The sequence below is a fragment of the Macaca fascicularis genome, chromosome 2, assembly GCF_037993035.2.
Source record: "Macaca fascicularis isolate 582-1 chromosome 2, T2T-MFA8v1.1".
In the NCBI taxonomy this organism is placed as follows: Eukaryota; Metazoa; Chordata; class Mammalia; order Primates; family Cercopithecidae; genus Macaca; species Macaca fascicularis.
The window spans coordinates 15694889-15711931 of NC_088376.1; the positions used below are offsets into that span (position 1 = coordinate 15694889).

The 17043-nt window shown below is 39.7% G+C and overlaps 1 protein-coding gene across 18 annotated transcripts in view; it reads right to left on the bottom strand.

The window, feature by feature from the left end:
* Positions 1–17043, bottom strand: part of CNOT10 (CCR4-NOT transcription complex subunit 10) — a 99921-nt gene that overhangs the window by 64824 nt on the left and 18054 nt on the right. For 14 of the 18 annotated variants that reach the window (XM_074030838.1, XM_074030837.1, XM_074030839.1 and 11 more), the window contains 5 exons: positions 11762–11856; positions 10108–10269; positions 5939–6089; positions 1823–1965; positions 379–465 (listed from right to left, as the gene is read on the bottom strand). In XM_074030838.1, the coding sequence (XP_073886939.1) occupies positions 379–465; positions 1823–1965; positions 5939–6089; positions 10108–10269; positions 11762–11856 (638 nt within the window). The remainder of the gene's footprint in view (positions 1–378; positions 466–1822; positions 1966–5938; positions 6090–10107; positions 10270–11761; positions 11857–17043) is intronic. The other 4 variants (XM_045387087.1, XM_045387084.1, XM_074030840.1 and 1 more) reach the window with 2 other exon arrangements.

The following is a 17043-nucleotide window of genomic DNA, read 5'->3' on the forward strand; positions in this document are numbered from 1 at the left end:
GGTGACACAGCGAGACTCCGTCTCAAAAAACAAACAAAAAACTTAAATACTCAAGTTCCAGGCAAAAATCCTATCAGTCCTCTTCTGCACATGGCTAATGATGACTTTTTAAAATTCCAGTTGATTTTATCATGCAGTACATTCCCATGCCATTTCTCTCAAACTTTATTTATAGAGCAATTTAAATAAATTATATTATCCTCTTAAGCAAAATATATTTACGATAAATGTGCTTCTAAACTACAGTACTTCAAAAGACAAACAAATATATGCACCTTGAATTACTGACTGCTTCCAATGATCTATCTCATTGCTTCATTTGTCCTAACTACAATTAAATGTATGTGATGTATTGCCCCCCTTTAAAATTTACACTACCTGATGTATCTTTGATTTTGCAGCTTCTATTAGAGCTCCACTTTCAGCTTTATGATTAGATCCATCTTTGTTGTTGTTATTACCAGTCTGCAGGGTGATGAGACAAAGTTTATAAAAATTAAATATTTTTGACCACAATTTAAATCAGTGATTTCCAAGTGAGGTAACCTAAATTACCTAGAGAGCATTTTCAAAATGTAGAATTTGTGGGGCATGGTGGTTCACGCCTGTAATCCCAGCACTTTGGAAGGCTGAGGTGGGCAGATCACTTGAGCCCAGGAGATCGAGACCAGCTTGAGTAACATGGCAAAATCCCATCTCTACAAATACAAAAATTAGCTGGGCATGGTGGCATGTACCTGCAGTCCCAGCTACTCAGGAAGCTGAGGTGGGAAGATTGCCTGAGCCCAGGAGATTAAGGCTGCAGTGAGCCGTGACTGTGCTACTATACTCCAGCCTGAGGTGGCAGAGTAAGACCCTGTCTTTAAAAAATGCAGAATCCCAGGTCCCACTCCTAGAGACTGAGGTTCAGTAGTCTAGAATGGGTGACAGGAAGCTCTACTCATGAGAAGCTCACAGTAGAACGTAATGAACATAACGTAACGATGAGCTGGTTTTATTTATTTGCTAAGTTTAATTTTTCATAGAGACAGGGGTCTCCCTGTGTTGCCCATGCTCATGTCAAACTCTTGGGCTCAAATGATTCAAAGTGCAATCACTTTGTAACAGTCTTGTATAGGGTTAAATATAGAGTTAAGATACCATATAACCCAGTGATTCTACTCCTAAATATTATATCCAAGATAATTGAAAACATATATCCCTACAAAATTTTTACATGAATGTTCGTAGAAGCACTATATATAATAACCAAAAAGTAGAAAAGAACCCAAATGTCCACCAACTTATAAAGAAATTTTTAAAATGTGGCATATTCATATAATGAATGGAATATTATTCAGCCACAAAAGGCATGAAGTACATGAAAAAAAAAAAGTATATGCTACAATATGGATGAAGCTTGAAAGCATAGTAAAAAAAACCAGTCACAAATGGCTGCATATTATGATTCCATTCGTATATAATGTCCAGACGGTAAATCCAGAGACAGTAAGTAGATTAATGGCTGCTTAGGGCTCAGGAAAGGGGGAAATGGGGAGTGACTGCAAATGGTACAGGGTTTCTTTTTGGGGTGATAAAAATATTTTGAAATTAGATAGTAGTGATGGTTGTACAAATGCGAGTACACTCAAAACTACTAAACTCTACACTTTAAAACGGTAAAGCTTATAATATGCAAATTGTATCTTAAAGCTGTTAATAGTTCATAATCACAAATATTAATCATATTTTAATTGTTTTCTCCTTTTTAATCCAGTAAACCAACAAGCAGAGAGAATTAATCATATTTTAGATTTTAGTCTGATTACCTTTAAACACTCACCTCATTCTTTCCATTTTTGTTATTGTTACCCTGTGAAATCATTTTTTCTAGGACAGCAAGAAGATGCAAAGCCTTCTCAGCTTGGTAGGTCAATATATACAGGTCTACAAGCAAAAAACACACTGCTTGGGCAAATTTTTCTTCTGGGAGAAAAAAACACAGGAAAAGAATAGTCACAATCTAAAGTAAAGCACACATCTTAGACCACCCTCCAAACAAGGATACAAAGCTTTAAATAGCAAAGCATAAATCTTTACTCAAATGAATGCATATCACCTAGAGCTATGAATGAGAGCAACTTGCAATGTCAACAATGTCATTTTATTAGGCATTGCAAGGTCTCTCATTTCAGAAATTCCAGTGATTAAATCTTCCTTGGGAAAATATCTACTAAACACTAGCACATGTAATGAGGAAATTACTTTAGGCGGAAAGAAACCTGAATTCCAGGCCGGGCGCGGTGGCTCAAGCCTGTAATCCCAGCACTTTGGGAGGCCGAGACGGGCGGATCACGAGGTCAGGAGATCGAGACCATCCTGGCTGACACGGTGAAACCCCGTCTCTACTAAAAAATACAAAAACTTAGCCGGGCGAGGTGGCGGGCGCCTGTAGTCCCAGCTACTCGGGAGGCTGAGGCGGGAGAATGGCGTAAACCCGGGAGGCGGAGCTTGCAGTGAGCTGAGATCTGGCCACTACACTCCAGCCTGGGCGACAGAGCGAGACTCCGTCTCAAAAAAAAAAAAAAAAAAAGAAACCTGAATTCCAATAGAGGTTAAGCATTCTTAACCTGAAATGTTGAAATCTGAAATTTGTAATCCTCCAAAATCCAAAACTTTTTTTTTGTTTTTGAGATGGTGTCTCACTCTGTCACCCAGGCTGGAGTGCAGTGTTGCAATCTTGGCTTACTGCAATCTCTGCCTACAAGGCTCAAGAGATCCTTTCACCTTAGCTTCCTGAGCAGCTGGGACCACAAACATGTGCCAGCATGCCTGGCTAATTTTTTCATAGAGACAGGGTTTCACTATGTTGCCCAGGCTGGTCTCAAGCTTCTGAGCTCAAGTGATCCACCCACCTTGGCCTCACAAAGTACTGGGATTACAGGTATGAGCCACTGTGTCCAGCCTCAAAATCCAAAACTTTTTGAGCCTGTGGCTACTTCTGATTTTATTTCCTATTATCCTCCCCACCTAGCTCCAGTCACGATGACCTTGCTGCTATTGCTCTCACCAAATACAGCCTCTCACTTCAGGTCTTCTCCATATCCCATTACCTCCAGTGGGAATGCTTTCTCTCTAAACAGCAGCAAGGCTAACGTCCTTTCTTTATTCAGGTCTCATTTCAAATATCATCTCATCCCAGGCCTTGCTTGATTACCTTACTTAAAAGATCCCCACTCAATCTCTATATTCTCATTCAATTTTAGCTTTACTTCACAACATTCAATATTCAGCCAGCCCCCTGTGTCTGTGGGTTCTGCACCCACAGATTCAACCAACCTCAGATTGAAAATATTAAAAGAAAAAAAAAGAGTTGTTGCATCTGCAATGAACATGTACAGACATTTTTCCCGTCATTGTTCCCTAAACAATACGGTATGAAAACATTTTCATAGCATATACAGTGTATTGGGTATTATAAGTAATCTAGAGATTATTTTAAATGTACAGGAGGATGTACACAGACTATATGTAAATACTACACCATTTTATATAAGGGATTTAAGTATCAGCAGATTTTGGTATCTGAGGAAGGGTGTCCTAGAACCAATCTCCATTGAATACCAAGGGATGGCTGTTTTTTTATTATGTTGCTTTCTCTCCCATTAGAATAGAAGCTTAACGGGGGTAAAGAGTTTCTGTATTTCATTCACTGCATTATCTCTAGACCCAGAACAGTGTCTGGCCCTCAGTATTGGCTCATGTCCTCAATTAGTATATGTTGTATGAAGAATCTGAGTACTGGCCAGGCACGGTGGTTCACACCTGTAATCCCAGCACATTGGGAGGCCAAGGTGGGTGGATTGCTTGAGCCCAGGAGTTCTAGACCAGCCTTGGCTACATGGCGAAACCCAGTCTCTGCAAAAAAACACAAAAATTAGCTGGGTGTGGTGGCGCGTTCACTGTAATCCCAGCTACTCAAGAGGCTGGGGTGGGAGGATCACTTGGACCTGAGAGGTGGAAGTTGCAGTGAGTGGAGATCACACCATTGTACTCTAGCCTGGGCAACAGAAAGAGACCCCATCTCAAAAAACAAAAAAAAAAAAAGGAAGAAGCTGAGTAGTTACGATTCTAAGTTTGACACTGTAGAAAAGGCAAAACTATAGAGAGAGTAAAAAGATCAGTGGTTATAGGTAGAAAGGGAATTAACAGGCACAACACAGAATTCTTAGGGCAGTGAAAAATACTCTGTATGATACTATAATGAATACATTTGTCCAGACACATAGAACATACAACACCAAGAGTGAACCCTAACGTAAATTATGAACTTTGCATGACTATGAGGTATCAATGTAGGTTTATCAATTATAACAAATGCACCACACTGTTGAGGGATAATGGTAATGAGAGAGGCTATGGATGTGTTGGGGCAGAGGACACACGAGAAATCTCTGTACTTTCCTCTTGGTTTTGCTGTAAATCTAAAACTTCTCTAAAAAATAGTCTTTAAAAAATCCAAGCAGTAAAAGTTAAAAAAAAAAAAAAAAAAAGCCATAATATTTTCAAAGAAAAATGGATGTGAATACTGACGAGTTGATTACTATTAATATATTCTGTTCAGCCACAGTGCAGATTAACAGGATTTCATGAATTCTGGAAATTCTTTTTTTTTTTTTTTTTTTTTTGGAGAACAAGCTTCATTCTTGTTGCCCAGGCTGGAGTACAGTGGTGCGATCTCAGCTCACTGCAACCTCCGCCTCCCGGGTTCAAGTGATCCTCCTGCCTCAGCCTTCCCGAGTAGCTGGGATTACAGGCATGCACCACCATGCTCGGCTAATTTTTAGTAGAGATGGGGTTTCCCCATGTTGGTCAGGCTGGTCTCGAACTCAGATGATCCACCCACCTTGGCCTCCTGAAGTGCTGGGATTACCGCACCTGACTGAATTCCGGAAATTCTAAGAAGCATCAATAACAGTAACTTTATAGAAAAATGTGTACAGTCCTAAAAGTGTAACTCTGATTTCTAGCTATACAGAAGGACCTGGTCACTAATTACATAATCCCTTACCACTGCTGGCTCTCCTGCCCAGCCTGTCCAGCTACCAAGCTCTCAGGATTGAGGGAAAGAAGAGAAGCACCTCAAAATGGCTCTTTGGAGCCATAGTAATCAGCTGTTCAACCACTGTCAGCAAAAGGGGACTCTCTACCTCCTCCCAAAGCACCACAGAGTGCTATCACACCCCACCACTTGTCCTGTGGTAACCACATCAGCAATCAGGCGTTCCTGATAAATTAGGAATTCTCATTTGTGTTTTGGATGTAAAAGAAAGCAATCATGAAAAAAAAAAAAGACAAAAATGTAACTCACAAATGGAATTTGACTGCTTGTGGGCTAGGAACCAACAGCCCTCTCTAACAACCATTTCCTGGGTCCAGCTTTCTCCTTTGCTCTTCTTTTTTCCTTTGCCCTTACTTTTCTTGCTACTCCTCCTTGAGGTTAGTAAGCGAATTAAGATAGCAAAAAAACTAATGTTCTATACTTCCTACTCCATAACTACCGCCAAAAATTTCAGTTAGGCAATAGGCAAAAATGAAATACCTCACTGTCCCCTAACATTCCAAAATGCTACTTCCTTAACGTACTAAAGAAAGAAAGGATCAGGTATAATAAAATAGCGTTTAAACAGCAAAACCCCCACAAACATCACTAAGTGTTTTCAATACTTTCCAACAGCATTTTTAACAGTTATCTTCAAAATTTGGGAAAGGACACTCAAAGAAAACCTGGATTATATTTTTATCTTTTCTAACCATTAAGCAAAGCTGATACGGTTTTTCTTTTTTTCTTTGAATATTGACATGGACTTCTCAGATTTAGGTTATCTAGGTAAAAGTACCAGAGAACTTTGCAAGTATAGGGAAGATAGGGAAATTTTTGACTTGACAGATAACATACCAAAAGGCTCTATGAACTGATAAAGTTTTTCACCAACTGATATGGCTTCTGTATACTGCCGCAGATGATAAAGAATGACTGCTTGATTATAGTACAACATGCTGTTTTCAACATCATCTAATCCATCCATTTCTTCAACAGCTGAGTGGACCTATAAAGCAATCAACAGAGATTATATTTTAACAACATTAAGGAAATAAAAAGCAAAAGTGAAATAATTCACATGAATAAAAAGGAACACAGGCCAACATTCTTATTCTGAATTTTTCCATACTTTCAACACTATCTTTAGATTTTAATTACTCTCACATACTAAAAATTATTTTCATTCTTCTATGCCACACATAATAAAATTTTAAAATGTTTTGATGAGACTTTATTAAGTACCCAGCACATGGCTAGACAATTATCTTCCTTGTCACTGTGAAGCTATCTTCCCTGTTTCAATTGGTAACAGGGCTTCTGTGCAGGATTCCCACCTCCTAGTCTCACGACCTACAAGAGGCTACACCAGGCACGCAACAAACTCAAAATGACCTTTCCCATAAAAATGTCACGTAATATTCATAGTTTGATTTCATTTTGTAAAAACTTAGGTAAAATTTAAATGTTAATAACAGCTGGCCAGGCATGGCAGCTCATGTCTGTAATCCCAGCACTTTGGGAGGCCAAGGCAGGCAGAACACTTGAGGTCAGAAGTTCGAGACCAGCTTAGTCAACATGGTGAACCCCGTCTCAACTAAAAATACAAAAAAAAAAAAAAAAAAAAAAAAATGCTGGGTGTGGTGGCACGCGCCTGTAGTCCCAGCTACTCAGGAGGCTGAGGGAGGAGACTTGCTTGAATCCAAAAGGCAGAAGCTGCAGTGAGCCAAGATCACATCACTGCACTCCAGCCTGGGCAATATAGTGAAACTCTGTATCAAACAAAACAAAATGAAAATAGTTAACTATTTACCATGTGCCAGACGTGCTATGTTAAAATTTTTACAGGTTAATCCTGACCATACCACAAGGTCATAGATAATTTTTTTTTTTTTGAGATGGAGTCACCCAGGCTGGAGTGCAGTAGCACAAACTCAGCTCAGTGCAACCTCCACCTCCGGGGTTCAAGCGATTCTCCTGCCTTAGCCTCCTGAGTAGCTGGGACTACAGGCACGCGCCACAACACCTGGCTAATTTTGTATTTTTAGTAGAGATGGAGTTTCACCATATTGGCCAGGCTGGTCTTGAACTCCTGACCTCAGGCGATCTGCCCACCTCCGTCTCCCAAAGTGCTTGGATTACAGGCATGAGCCACCGCACCTGGCCAAGGACATAAATAATTTCATTTCCACTTTATACATAAGGAAATCAGCACAGAAAACTTAATTATCTTACCCAAGACCATAGGGCTAGAAAGTATATTTTCAGGTTTTGTTCCCATAAAAAAGGACAGATTTTTTAAAGTACTCAATAACAAAAATATATTGTTGCACACATGATGGTTAGAAAAGGCTTTTATGGGCTTCACTAAAGGCTAACATCCGTAACTGACACCAAAAGAAAAAACAAAAAGCATGACACTTTGCATTCTGAAACTGTATACCCCCTTCTGTAAGCTGTAGCAACAGGTTTTTAAATTTTAATCAAGCTTTACAACCATTGCACAATTCCATATAACACATGAAATTGGAAGTCTACCTGTATTAAAACTAAACTTTGCCATTATGAAGATTGCAATAAATTATTGTTCAATATTAAGTAATTAATTCTAAGACCAACACTTCCTTAGAACTCTGATATACAGTACATGGATTTAACAGCCTTGGTTTGACTAATGGCAAGGAACCTGAAGGTTCACAACACACAGTGATTTGTAAATTTTGTAACTGGACTTCAACAGACATCAATCACCCATGTGGTTAAGCTTGACACGATTCAAACGTTAGCAAGTGGTCTTAGCTGACCAACAACATGTGCATCTCAATGAGTTTGGGAACTCTTTAAAATCTTCACTTATCAAGTCACTATCTTAAAGAGATTAAAAACAGTATCTTCAAACAGTGAAAACTCAATTTCCAAAGGCAACTCTTTCTGTAGTTAGGTAACGGAGACAGAATGAGTTAAGAGTTTAGCCACAAAAGCTTTTAGATAAACTATGACGTTTTGGATTCAGCAATGGTTGAATAATTATCACATGAATAACTTTGCCACATATTCTATGACTCACCTAAATAGTCTAGTAATTGCTCCAGCCAAAAGAAAAACTACTCATTAAGTGAAATTAGACGTTTGTTAATTAAAATGGAATAGGTTGAAAAAGTATGTCACTGTGCCCAAGACATGTGACTGCGAACAGAAGTATGATTTAAAGAAGCCAGTAACCACAAGTACAAACACTTCTAGGAAACTCAAGAGTTGGAAGGCCCTAACAAACCTTATAAACAATAAAAGCTAGTGAAAGAACTTCACAAAGTTTTTTTGGCCTAACTGGAAGTTTGCAGGAATTGCTTATTCAAAAAAAGTTTAAAAGCTGAACTTGTTCTCAAAAACCAAACAAATCTGTCCTGGAAGAAACTGTCTATGGGTCATAGGGTGCATGTACTAGATTACCAGTAAGCACCATTTTTCCTTTGATTCCAGAACACCAGATAAAGTCATCAGTAATAATACTGGAGTAATAAGGAAACGTGAGGACATATGAATTTATGAAGACTGAGACAGGTAGGAGAACAGGCGCAAGAGTCAGAAGGCCTGGTTTAAATCTGGTCTTCCCCTTCCTAGTTGTATAAATTTAAATTAGACTTCCTAAACCCTGGTTTTAAAACTGAGATAATAAGCACCTACTGCCTCAAGAGTTGAATGTGAGGATTATATGAGATAAGGCATAAAAAGCACTTAATACAGAATTTGGCACCAAGTATGCATTCAATAAATGGTAGCTGTTATTCTCATTTTTGAATTTTTTTTTTTTTTTTTTGAGACGGAGTCTCACTCTGTCACCCAGGCTGGAGTGCAGTGGCATGCTCTTGGCTCACTGCAAGCTGCGCCTCCCGGGTTCACGCCATTCTCCTGCCTCAGCCTCCCGTGTAGCTGGGACTACAGGCACCCACCATCACGCCCGGCTAATTTTTTGTATTTTTAGTAGAGACGGAGTTTCACTATGTTAGCCAGGATGGTCTCGATCTCCTGACCTCGTGATCCGCCCGCCTCGGCCTCCCACAGTGCTGGGATTACAGGTGTGAGCCACCGCGCCTGGCCTCATTTTTGAATTTTAATGGGGTTTAAAAATTACTTTATGCCTATAAAGGTTTATAGAGAGCCTGAAGGAACCACTTGCTTCTACCTGTGTCACACTTCAGGGTGATACGATACAGTATCGTGGTACTCATGATTACAGGCAAGATCTCATGACTCCCTAACAGCATGAAACAGTAACTAAAATTACAGGCTCTAAAGTTAAACCCAACTGAGTTCATGTAGCTCTTACTACTCAAAAACTTTGTGTCTTTGGACAATTTATACAGCTACCTGTGCCTTGGCCTTCCCATTTTTAAAATAAGAAAAATTATATAGTTATTTCACAGGGCTACTGAGAAGAACAAATGAGAAGTTGCATCCAAGGTTCTTGGCAGTGCCCTGTCACACAGTGAACACTTAACATATGCTAGCTGATCCTATCAGCATCATCACTGTTATCAGCCCTCTTGAATACCAAAAGTCTAGCCCCAGGATTCAATAAACATTGGGTTATAACCAGACCAATCCGCAATTCAAGCCCCAAACCAGATATAAAGCAGAATATCTTCTATTTAATCAATCATCTCCTGATCCAAATGCGAAAACAACTTGACATTAGGATTAATCATATTTTTGTAATCATAAACAAGATATATCTCCATAGCTAAACTTCTTCATATAGTTCTTTCTTTCTCAAAATTTCAAAGCTCATTCGAATTTGGTATATTAGTCTATTCTGTTCAAGTTAATTAAAACCCCAATTTAAAAAAAATCACACAACATACCTTTTATCTCCTGGAATAATAATTTTATGGAAATAAAATTAATGCTAACAAATGTTTCAGACAAGAAATACCACACAAATCACATTTATTTTCCTTAACTATTTGTATTTGATAAATTAAAGAACAGAACAATATTTTTTATAGTTAAATTCATTTGTGTATCACCTGATTCTTCAGCTGGTTAAGTGTTTGTCTCAAATTATCTGTTGTTGTTTGGTTACTTTTAAAAAACTCAGCTACTGCTGTATTCAAAATTATTTTATAATCATCTTTGTTTATATCTTGTAGACAGGCAAGGTGTTGTAGACAGGCATCATAATTTCCAGACTAAAAAAAAAAAAACCACACACACACACACAAAATTACATACCAGCTTTAAGAACAGTATATCATTCCAAATACATTTCATTCATCTTTATCTTAAAAGTTCTTAAAAAGAAAGATGTAGTTTCCCTACATATACTAATCAAAGTCACTAGATAAAGCAATATTCATGTCAGTTAAGAAACTGTGGATATTTACTTCCTAAGACTCAAAACCCTGACATTGACACATATAAGACACATATATTGGTATGATAAATATGTTGGTATATACACATAGTGCTAGCAGGGTATTAATGGCTGAGGCTAGTCAAGAAAGGTAATATAATCACTCCAAATTTTATTTTCTTTTTTCTTTTTTTTTTTTTTGAGACGGAGTCTCGCTCTGTCACCCAGGCTGGAGTACAGTGGCCGGATCTCAGTTCACTGCAAGCTCCGCCTCCCGGGTTTACGCCATTCTCCGGCCTCAGCCTCCCGAGTAGCTGGGACTACAGGCGCCCGCCACCTCGCCCGGCTAGTTTTTTGTATTTCTTTTTTTTTTTTTTTTTTTTTTTTTTTGAGACGGAGTCTCGCTCTGTCGCCCAGGCTGGAGTGCAGTGGCACGATCTCGGCTCACTGCAAGCTCCGCCTCCCGGGTTCACGCCATTCTCCTGCCTCAGCCTCCTGAGTAGCTGGGACTACAGGCGCCCGCCACCGCGCCCGGCTAATTTTTTGTATTTTTAGTAGAGACGGGGTTTCACTGTGGTCTCGATCTCCTGACCTTGTGATCCGCCCGCCTCAGCCTCCCAAAGTGCTGGGATTACAGGCGTGAGCCACCGCGCCTGGCGTTTTTTGTATTTCTTAATAGAGACGGGGTTTCACCGTGTTAGCCAGGATGGTCTCGATCTCCTGACCTCGTCATCCGCCCGTCTCGGCCTCCCAAAGTGCTGGGATTACAGGCTTGAGCCACCGCGCCCGGCCCAAATTTTATTTTCTAGTAAATATATTTCGAATACCCAAGCGTTAAGTTCTTCTGCTTACATGCACGTAACCTGATAACCAAATAAGGTTTTCTTTCATATTGTTTAATGTCAGAAAAGTTAAAATTCTGCCAATAAAGTTTTGGGGTTCCATTTTAAAGTACCTTCAAGAAAATAATTTTTGAATCTGATATTTTCATAAATAAATAAATAAAGAATTGAACGGCATAGTGAAATGAAAAGACTGATCCACATACTTACAAATCTAAATTTAAAAGACTTAAAAACAACAGTATATGAGTTAAAACATGTTTACAAAAACACAAAAACTTGAGAATGGCTCCAATTACTCTCATTTCTTTTACCATATTTAAACTCTAAAACATTTATTTTTAAAATTAAATAAACCTACTTATCTCTAAATTAACTCTTGAATTATTACAGAGTAAAAATTGTAAATTTAAAAATTCACTATGAAAAGATTCTTATTTGACAGAACCCTACAACTTGAGCAGATTAAGAGAAGCCATTTCTTACTGTGAAAGCTTGGAAAGCATTGGTGGATAACTCCTTTTCTTGATCAGTGATCCCAGAGGACTGACCTGTGCCTTCATGTTTCTCTGCTCCCTGATCTGCAAACATATAAGTTTTACAGTTCTTTAGAAATAAAAGTTGTACAGTGGTCCCTTCTTATCCAGTTTCACTTTCTGCAGTTTCAGTTACCCAACGTCAAGTATGGTATGAAAATATCAAATGGAAAATTCCAGAAATAAGCAGTTCTTAAGTTTTAAACTGCAATGTTCTGAGTAACATGATGAAATCTCTTGCCATCCTGCAGTGTCCCACTCTGTCCCATCCAGGAAGTCAATCATTCCTTTGTCCAGCATTCCATGTTGTATAAGATACCTCCCCTTGGACACATAGTAGCCATCTTGGTTATCAGATCAATAGGTCATAGGAAGAGAGGTGAGTAGGGTATAGTAAGATATTTTGAGAAAGAGAAACTACACTCAGATAACTGTTATTTTATTACTGTTGTTGTTTATCTCTTACTATGCTTCATTTATAAACTTTATCATAGTTATGTATGTATAAAAAAAGCAGTATAGATTCAGTACTATTTGTGGTTTCAAGTATCCACCGGAGGTCCCTGACTGTATCTCCTGAGGAAAAGGTGGGGGACTACTGTATAGTGAATTTGTCCCTAGTTTTCATCTTGTGTTCTTCCTAATAAAGTTGCCAAAGTTAGGGCTCTCTCAACAATGACTGACCAATGTTACAAGCTAGTAAGAAGCTACTCCTCTGAAAACTTGAAAAGCTTCCTTTGGCCAAGTTGAAACACAATGAAAACCTGCCCACTTAAATAAAGACCACAAGCTCTGTTGATAAGGACATTCAAGATGAGAATATTGTGATCTTTAAAAAATATTAGATCTGCCACTCAGCAACATACAGTACCACACAGTCAAGCAACTATGCCAGGTGCTGGAGATAGAAAAAGATAAACACACCTACGATGCCTTTAAGAGATTTATAATTTAGTTGGAAAGTAGTAACACTTAGTCAGAAAACTACATTGATAAGGGCTTACAGCTAATTTCCAGGCAAGGAATATTTTCATAGGCTCAGAAATCTAAAAGATTAACACATTTAAAAAGTTTCTTTAATATGTTACGTGTCCATATAAATTCGCAGTAAAGGTTAATAATCTGTTTAGCTGGGAAAACTACCTCCTACCTCTATAATCTGCTATTTTAAATATTAGATTTTTTGCTTTTTGTTTTAATTTGAAAATAGAATTCCAAATTAAAGGTAAAAATCTCAGCTGAACCAAACCTAAAACTACTAACTCACTTAACAAAAGTGTGTTAAGTACTCTAACAAATGCTTCAATACTTTTTATAGTTCTCTCAAGAGTCTTTGTTGGCTGGGCATGGTGGCTCATGCCTGTAATTTCAGCTACTTCGGAGGCTGAGGCACAAGAATCGCTTGAACCTGGGAGGCAGAGGTTGCAGTGAGCTGAGATCACGCCACTTCACTCCAGCCTGGGCAACAGAGTGAGACTCTGTCTTGAGGGAAAAAAAAAAAGGCCAGGTACAGTGGCTCACGCCTGTAATCCCAGCACTTTGGGAGGCTGAGGTGGGCAGATCACGAGGTCAGGAGATCAAGACCATCCTGGCTAACACGGTGAAACCCGGTCTCTACTAAAAATACAAAAAATTAGCCAGGAGTGGTGGTGGGTGCCTGTAGTCCCAGCTACTCGGGAGACTGAGGTAGGAGAATGGTGTGAACCTGGGAGGCAGAGCTTGCAGTGAACTGAGATTGCGCCACTGTACTCTAGCCTGGGCAACAGAGCGAGACTCTGTCTCAAAACAAAAACAAAAACAAACAAACCAACAAAACTACCAGAGACTGGACAATTTATAAAGAAAAGAGACTCAATTGGCTCATGGTTCTGCAGGCTGTACAGAAAGCACACATGGGGAGTTCTCAGGAAACTTACAATCATGGCAGAAGGCAAAGAGGAAGCAAGCACATCTTCACATGGTCGGCAGAAGAGAGAGCAAAGGGGGAGGTGCTACACACTTTTAAATAATGACATCTAGTGAGAACTCACTCACTATCACCAGTACAGCAAGGGAGAAATCCACTCCCATGATCCAGTCACCTCCCACCAGGTCCCTCCCCTAACATTGGGGATTTACAATTCAACATGAGATTTGGGTGGGGACACAGAGCTACACTATATCATTAGGTCATTGTTTTTTGGTTTTTTATTTTTTTCAAAAGAGTCTAAGCCAATTAGAATTAATTAAATAGAATCAGAATGCCCTACATTCTGAATTTTTCTGGTTATTTCCTCAATATTACATGCAGTTTAACATTTCTGGCAAGAATACTACATAGGTAATGTAAAATTAGCCATTTTTATTTATTTTTTATTTATTTATTTAGATGGAGTCTTGCTCTGTCGCCCAGGTTGGACTGCAGTGGCACAATCTTGGTTCACTGCAACCTCCACCTCCTGGGTTCAAATGATTCTTTTGCCTCAGTCTCCCGAGTAGCTAGGACTATAGGCGCCTGCCACCACATCTGGCTAATTTTTGTATTTTTAGTAGAGACGGGGTTTTGCCATGCCAGGCTGTTCTCAAACTCCTGACCTCCCAGGTGACTGCTGGCCTCAGCCTCCCAAAGTGCTAGGATTACAGGTGTGAGCCACTGCACTTGGCCTAGTCATTTTTAATGTTAAGTTTTCTTTTCTGCAAAACATTTATCATTTGTTTTTAAAAGGTGCCTTTTATATTTTATTACCTCCCAAAGAATATTCTGTTTCTTGGTTCTACTCACTAGCAAAAGGTCCATGCATCACTAATGGAAATATCATTAAAAGGAAATGTGACCATTGCATAAATGTGATGTCATGGGCCGCAAACATAGGTAGGTGATGGCAATGTCACTGTGTATGACTTTAAAGAATTTCAAAGTCGGCCGGGCGCGGTGGCTCAAGCCTGTAATCCCAGCACTTTGGGAGGCCGAGACGGGCGGATCACGAGGTCAGGAGATCGAGACCATCCTGGGTAACACAGTGAAACCCCGTCTCTACTAAAAATACAAAAACTTAGCCGGGCGAGGTGGCAGGCGCCTGTAGTCCCAGCTACTCGGGAGGCTGAGGCAGGAGAATGGCGTGAACCTGGGAGGCGGAGCTTGCAGTGAGCTGAGATCCGGCCATTGCACTCCAGCCTGGGTGACAGAGCGAGACTCCGTCTCAAAAAAAAAAAAAAAAAAAAGAATTTCAAAGTCTCACAATATTTGAATTTCTTATTTATACACGAATTTTTTTTTTCATACAGAATTGTTGCTTCGGACTGAAACTCAAAGACCTCCAAAGCTTGAACTTATCTGCAAAAGGGGGATAAGAAAACCCTTTTTCAAGTTATCGTAAGGCTTTAGTAAGAATATATGTAAAGTAATTGGCATGTACTTGGCAGAGTAAACCCCTAATACGTAGCACAATAGTGCAGATTCTATCCTTTTCAACATACAGTGGGAGGCAGGTTGCACAGCGACGTACAGACAATTTTTAGAATTGAACTAAGACTAAAACTTTAATGTCACTTCTGAAATTAAACAGATGCTACAGAAGTGGAACTGGGGCAAATTTCAGATTCCCTATTTACTAAAATGCGAGTCTGTATTATATAGTTTTTAGCATCCCTTCCAACTCAGATTGAGTAACTCCAAATACGCTTCTATAAAGAAACTGAGGCGGGGTGCAGTGGCTCATGCCTGTAATCCCAGCACTTTGGGAGGCCAAGGCGGGTGGATCACCTGAGGTAGGAGTTCAAGACCAGCCTGGACAACATGGTAAAACCCCATCTCTACTAAAAACACAAAAATTAGCTGGGTGTGGTGGTGCATGCCTGCAGTCTCAGCTACTGTGGAGGCTGGAGCAGGAGAATCACTTGAACCTGGGAGGTGGAGGTTGCAGTGAGCCAAGATCATGCCACTGCACTCTAGCCTGGGTGACAGGGCAAGACTTTATCTCAAAAAAAAAAAAAAAAAAAGAAACTGGTATGTTTGTTCCTAAAGCAGCACTCATATCCAATTAAGGTATCAATGGAAGACAAATCCCCACATGAGAAATAGTAGACCATCTTGTCCCCAAGTTTACCCCTCAAGAGTGCCTACAACCAACTTTCCAGAAAGTTGTCAAGAATCACACCAGTCATGGGGTTCTTTTGCTTACCGTCTCCTTTCCATTCTTCCCTCTCCTTCAACAGATCTGCCAACATGGACTCAAGTTGGGGCTAGAGCTGGCAGAATGCTCCCCCAGTATAGTGCCCCAGAGTTCCATCTTTCACAGTAGCCTCTACTTTGGCACCTCATCCATCACAAGCCCCCTTCCAGGATACTGGGAAGTGTGACTCCCTCTATAATGGCTCCCAGGAGTTGCCTAGATAAACAAGCTCCCTTATCCTCAAGAACCCTGCCACAGTCCTTCATAGTGTTCCTGAAACACCAGAAACTTGCTGAAAGAAGAATAAATATGAATGGCTTAATAACAGGGAATGAAATTCAGCCTCATTATTTATTAAATAATTGTAAATTATACCATGGCACATTAACAGTTATTAAGTCTACATAACTTGATGTGGAAAAATATCTACAACATGTTGTTAAATAAAAGAAACAGATTGCAAACTGCTTTGTACAACTGAATCCCATGTTTTATAAAAACATATACACAAATATGTACCTCTGAATAAGTATAGAATAAAGTCTACAAGGATACACAGCAAACTATTCATCAAACTGTATGTGCACTTATGATCTGGGCACTTTGTGATTACTGCCTAGACACCAGGAGCATCTCAAAGCACCAGTTGTTGGCCAGGTTTGGTGGCTCACACCTGTAGTTCCAGCATTTTGGGAGGCCAAGGTGGGTGGATCACTTGAGCCCAGGAGTTCAAGACCAGTCTGGTCAGCATGGTGAAACCCCGTCTCTACAAAAAACACAAAAATTAGCTGGGCATGGTGGCATGCGTCTGTAGTCCCAGCTACTAGGGAGGCAAAGGTGAGAGGATTGCTTGAACTCAGGAGGTGGAGGGTGCAGTGAATTGAGATTGTGCCATAGCACTCCAGCCTGGGCAGCAGAGTAAGACCTCATCTTAATAAACTAAAAATAAAAGAACCAGTTGTCAACAGAACTAACTTTGGGAAGTCCTAGCCTGGCACATGTCAGCAGTCAGTGAAGAATGCCAACTTCCTTTTTCCAAGAAGGCAATATGACATAATTAAAAGAATCAGTCACATCTTCA